We start from the raw sequence: 5,786 nt of genomic DNA, 5'->3' as shown, positions 1-5,786 counted from the left end.
GTGGATTAACTACTGTTGGGTAGGCGAACATATTCCCAGAATTTAGAGACAATCGAAAAACATGACTTTTTGAGTTGGGGCAGTTGAAGAATAATGCCCCATGTATTCGTTATTTATTTTTAAATTATTTTTTAAAAGTTCTGAATATTCTTGCAATTTTTTTGTTTGTTTGATTTATGTCAATTATTATAATTTTAAACGGTTTTCCATATTTATTTTATAATTTTTATGCATTTTTCCTATGGTACTGCATAGTTTTTTAGAACAAAGTTACTACTAGCGCCGCCGCACGGCCGTTTTCAACTCCTGTGACACATTTTTTGCATTAAACCCGCCTGAACAAAATTTAATCTTTCCTTAAAATCCAATTTTATTTATAAAAATACTGATTTCTGGTGTAAAACACCAACATAAACTAAAATTGTTGAAAAGTTATGAATCTTTTTTGAATTCTAATTGTTTTAACTTGAAAATAGCAAGTTCCGATGAATTGTTAAAAGATTCTAAACCTTGTTCAAATTATAATTATTTTGTTTAAAAGTACCAATAGCCCCCAATTGTTTAAAAATGATTAACCTTCAAAATGTAACGATTTATGTTTAAAAATATGAATTTTTTGGTTTTCATCTTTAAAATTAATAATTTATAATTACAAATAGCCATTTCCGATTGGTTTGTTATTTAAATGATAATTTTAGGCGCAAAAATTAAAAGAACCTAAAATTTTTAGAAATTGTAAGTTCTCGAAACTTTATGATTTTATATTACATTTTTTTTAAGATGTCCATTTCCAGCAGAAAGCACTGACATAAAACATGTATATTTTCAATAATAATTATATTTAAGTTTTAATTTAACCTCTTAAAAACTTCAAATAATAAATGATTGTTCAATATTAATCATTTTAATTATTTACATTTTTATGCTTCAGATTAAAGAAAGAATTAAAAAATCCCTGAATGTGAACATTTTGTAATATTTAGATTGTAAACTCTTGTAGTTGAGATTATTGATTAAAATTCGGATTGGGTATATTTACAAATTTGTTAACATTTCAATACAAAAATCTATAATTTTTCAGCTTCGTCAAAAAAATATAATTCTGATTGTTAAAAATTATAGATTGCTCTTATTTTGTTTCGAAAATCTTAAAGAATATTTCCTCTTTCAGGCTTTAAAATGCAATCGTTTCAACTAATTATCCTTTTTAGAAACGCAATTTTAAAAAGATAGATTTAAAAAAAAAAAACTCCACGCAAAAGAATTTAAAACACAAAAATTATTTTATAATATTTTACCAATACAAAAAAAATTGCGCCTTTTTATTTGAGCTGTAAAAATATTATTTACGATCTCAAATTTTTATGAATTAAACCACTAAAATTGTTGAGAATCTTTTTGCCAATTAAATGAGTCTCATAATTTAATTATAGAATTGCGTTTTCTGAATGTATCAAAATTAAATTCTATTCGAAAAGCTATCTTTTCGTACTTATAATTTGAGGTATCCTTAAAAATGGTCTATCTTCTATTTCGATTGCTATCAAATTGAAATTGTTTAATTTTGAACGCGTGTAATTATTTTTGAAATTTTATAATTCAGAATACTTTCCTTAATTTTTTTAGTTTAGAATTGAAAAGGTACTCTGATTTATGTTTTCATCAAACTGTTAAAGCTTAAAGGGCATACTAGGTCTAAAACACCCAGCGACTTATTTGCGCTTTAACAAAACGTACCAAATTGAAGAAAATGGAAGATATGGTATCAGATTAACAAATGCCATGAAAACCTATTTTTCTATGTCAGTTTCACATAATTTTGATTTTTATCATTTTTATACGCAGTTAAAGATCAATAAATTCATTTAATAACAATAAGACTAATTTTATTTTTTAAGCGCCGTATCTCGGAAGTATTCAAGTAATATTTTAAGTAAAAATATCAAAAACTTAAAAAGTTATGAATTTTAGAGTGAAAGAAGTCATTTTTTAAATTTTTTCCCAAAAAGGATTTTTTTTAACTACTTTAAATTTCAAAAAATGTTATGAAACCTTTTTCTCCTTGAACTAGATAGATTAAACATCATTAATTGATTTTCTTGTAATTTTACGGAAGTGTGCCCTTCAAGAGTTAATGGAAAATTTGTCGCCTCCCCTAAAGTTGTTTAAAAATCCATCATGGTATAATAAATAAATGTTTGTGCAATTTGAATCATTCAAAACGTTTGAATTGAAAGTTCAATTACTTCTTCTCGTAGCACAATTTCTGGATTAAAATGATAATTTCCAAATACATTAGATTTCCCATCGACTTTGTTTTTTGTCTCAAATATAACAATAATAAAAAATAATATCAACTAGTTATCGCCTCAACTTTGATTTGACTAATTGTTCGGAAAATTAATTATTAAAATAAAAAATTAAGCCTAGAAGTGAAGTTGCTAGAAATGATCAGTATTTCGAAATTATATTTAACAGTTTATATATTTTTATTTACGTGTTTAAACAATGTTTACTGAGTGTTTTTTAGTCAGGCAGGTATCTCGTCTTATATCTACTCAAATACTATAATTTGTTCTAGGAATAAAAAGAATCATACATCATGTTCTATCTAAGAATCTAAAGCCTATGTCACCATAACGCAAAAGACAGACTCAACTCATTTTACCAATCCTCTGAAGTGACACATCTCTACATAGAATGTCGGATTCAGACCAAGACAGTATAAACCAAACCGGCGAAGAAATATTAGATGAAAATACAGAAATTACACTTCACCTCGCAGTGCAGTACAACGAGGAACAAACTATCCAGTCCCTTTTAAATGAACATCCGCAATGTGTAAATCTTCGAAACGAATTAGGTAGAACTGCCCTTTACCTAGCTACCGAACAAGGTCACACATCCATCGTCAAACTCCTTTTGGATCACGGTGCTAACATAAATATCCCCTCGCACAGAGGCAACACACCTCTTCATGCCGCCATCTGGTACGAAAAATCCGAAACTGCCGAATTCCTCATCAATAATGGCGCGGACATCTCAGCTTGTACTGTAACCGGTTTAATGCCTCTGCATTTCGCGGTTAAAAAGAACCTAAAGCGGATAGTAAAAATCCTACTTAACAGGAATATTCCCACTGATGTGAAGACCATATATGATTTTACGCCTCTTCACTACGCAGCTAAGAACCAAGACCCGGAACTGACCCAGTTGTTCCTGGTCCTCGGAATTCCGGTAAACACCCCAACGAAAAATAACCAAACAGCACTTCATATTGCGGCCCACAGAGGAAATGTTGAAGTCGCGAAGAGCCTCGTGGAGCAAAATGCTATAATCGATGCGGAAAAACGTGACTTTACGACTCCCTTGCATTTAGCGGCCGAAAGAGGGAACGTAGAGATGGTTAGGTATCTTATAAGCCAGGGGGCGGACGTGAATAAAACGAGCGATGAAGGCGGCACGCCTCTGCATCGAGCGACATTTTCTAGAAACCCGGAGATTGCCGAGATTCTTTTAAATAAGGGCGCAAGGGTCGACGCCAAGACTGCAAGAGAGGCAACTCCTCTTCATCTGGCAGTGCAGAAGAATTGTGTGGATATGGTGAAAATGTTGCTAGAGTATGGCGCAGGCGTCAATAACAAAGACGCCCAGGGCCAGAACGCGCTTTGCTTCTTCTCCGATAATGGCGGGGAAATCGCGGAAGTGCTGATGGATTACGGTGTGGATGTCAATTCGACCGACAAAATCGGCAAGACTGCCCTCTTACAGGTTTATATCAATGCTGGGAAGACCGTTGCGATCGCGAAACTTCTGGTGAAGATCATGGCGACGATGATCTCCACCGGGCAATTCGTGAGCGAGAAGAACCAGCTGCTGCTTAAGCTTAAGAATCCGGGGATCTTCTTTGAAAAGTGTAACAAGGAAATTGAGCGAATGAAGACTAGAATTATTGACGATGTTTACAATATTACATTTCATGATGTGTTGACGAAGGATGTTAAGAAACTGACGATCTATGCCAAGTTCAGGAATGTGATTGACGCTTTTGAGGGTGGGGAGTATAGAAAGGAATTCCCACTTTATGCAAATATGCTGGAGAGACGCTACAGGATTGGAAAGGAGCAGAATGATTTGTTCGAGGCGGGAGCGGCGGTTTTCAATTTGTTGTTCCAATATAAACTTCCGCAATTTGTGGAGAATAATGCCAAGGCCATTGATATTCATTTCACGAATGGATTCGAAGTTCCGGTTCTTGCTACTCGGAAGTTGTTTAGTTATTTGAGTGTTATGGATATGCGGACTTTGTCCAGTTTGTCCGAAAATTGGAAGACGGCAGATACTGAAGGTGTCATCATCAATAGCCAGTTCAAAAAGATGAAGATTCCGCAAGACTGACTTCCTGGGTTTGTTGGAGTGATTGGGAAGGAAGTAAATTTTTGTATGTAGGTTTTCACCAAGTCTTTCGTTAAAAAAAAGCACTAGAAGCAATTTAAAGTATATCAAAAACAAGCGAGCCTAAGGTGAAAATCTAAGTCTCTCTTTCAACTTGAATGGTATTTTATAGTTACGATTAATGCATAGTCCTGATGAAAATTAAAAAATCTTAATTTTACAAAATTTTCGAAGGAATCACTTTTATCTATAGTATATAGAGACCTGTATAATATTATTTTTTGACGATCTTTGTTGCAAGAATGTTCCAGCAGATAAAGGTTTTTATTGAAATGACTTCTCCCAATGATTAATATTTCACACTTAAAGCCATGCGACGAGTATAACAGTGGATCAAGTCAGCCTTAAGATTAATATTTCACCCATATTGAAAAATAAAAGTTTAAATAACGCGGAAATTTTTTTCGGTAAATGTGAATAAATACACAGCCACACAAAAAAAGTGTGCGGATCAGGTAACAAGACACACGTATTCCTATGAATTTTGGGGCGCTAAATTCAAATTCGGTATCAACAATCATCCATCACGTCAATGGTTTAGCCATAACCTCAAAAATGATCAAAAATCATGCACTGAGGCAAATAAATTTCAAAATAATGTCAGTGATGCAAATTTTCACTTCAAAAACATGTCGACAACTGTGAAGGATCAACCCTTGCCTGATATCAACTTATTTAACATAACTTTATCCAACAGAACCTGACCTCACCTAACCTGAATTAACAAAAATTTATTGAACTACACGTAAAGCTCTGGAAGCGTATTTTCACAGTAGCAAATGTGTGTTGCATCGAATAGGTCAACTCGAGCCTAACCTAGAAATAAATCTAACTTAGCCTATCCTAACCTCACGAAACACAATTAAACTGATTGTCTTGTCCCGTTGTGTTTGCAGTACCGTATGAATCAGCTTGGGCTTAACCTGCAAAGAGGTCAAACCTATCCTAACCTAAAAAAACCTAACCTAACTTAACTTCACGTAACACAGTTAAACTCATTGTGTTGTCCCGTTGTGTATGCGGTACCGTTTCATTCAGCTTCGGCTTAACCTACATAGAGGTTTAACCTATCCTATCCTAACCTAACAAAACCTGACCTAACCTAACCGAATCAAATTCAACCACACGCGTAGCTATGTAAGCGTACGGTTCTCAGTCTTAAATGTGTGCTGTATTTAATAGGTTAACTCGATCTTAACCTACAAATGAATCTAACTTAACAGAACCTCACGAAATTTTGCTTAACGCAATACAACTTAACTTAAGTGTTCCCGTTGTAACACAATAAAATTCATTTCATTGTACTACAGGTGGTTAAAAATTTAGACGCA

At 33.4% G+C, this 5,786-nt stretch overlaps 1 protein-coding gene across 3 annotated transcripts in view; it reads left to right on the top strand.

The window, feature by feature from the left end:
• Positions 1 to 5,786, top strand: part of LOC117173559 (putative ankyrin repeat protein RF_0381) — a 17,791-nt gene that overhangs the window by 3,888 nt on the left and 8,117 nt on the right. The window contains exon 3 of one of the 3 annotated variants that reach the window (XM_033362206.1): positions 2,582 to 4,441. In XM_033362206.1, coding sequence (XP_033218097.1) covers positions 2,701 to 4,398 — 1,698 coding nt within the window. In that variant the 5' untranslated portion in view covers positions 2,582 to 2,700 and the 3' untranslated portion in view covers positions 4,399 to 4,441. Of the gene's footprint in view, positions 1 to 2,581; positions 4,596 to 5,786 lie in introns of those variants that run through there. The other 2 variants (XM_033362202.1, XM_033362200.1) reach the window with 2 other exon arrangements.

The sequence above is a fragment of the Belonocnema kinseyi genome, chromosome 1, assembly GCF_010883055.1.
Source record: "Belonocnema kinseyi isolate 2016_QV_RU_SX_M_011 chromosome 1, B_treatae_v1, whole genome shotgun sequence".
NCBI lineage: Eukaryota > Metazoa > Arthropoda > Insecta > Hymenoptera > Cynipidae > Belonocnema > Belonocnema kinseyi.
This window is presented reverse-complemented; position numbering and strand designations above follow the sequence as displayed.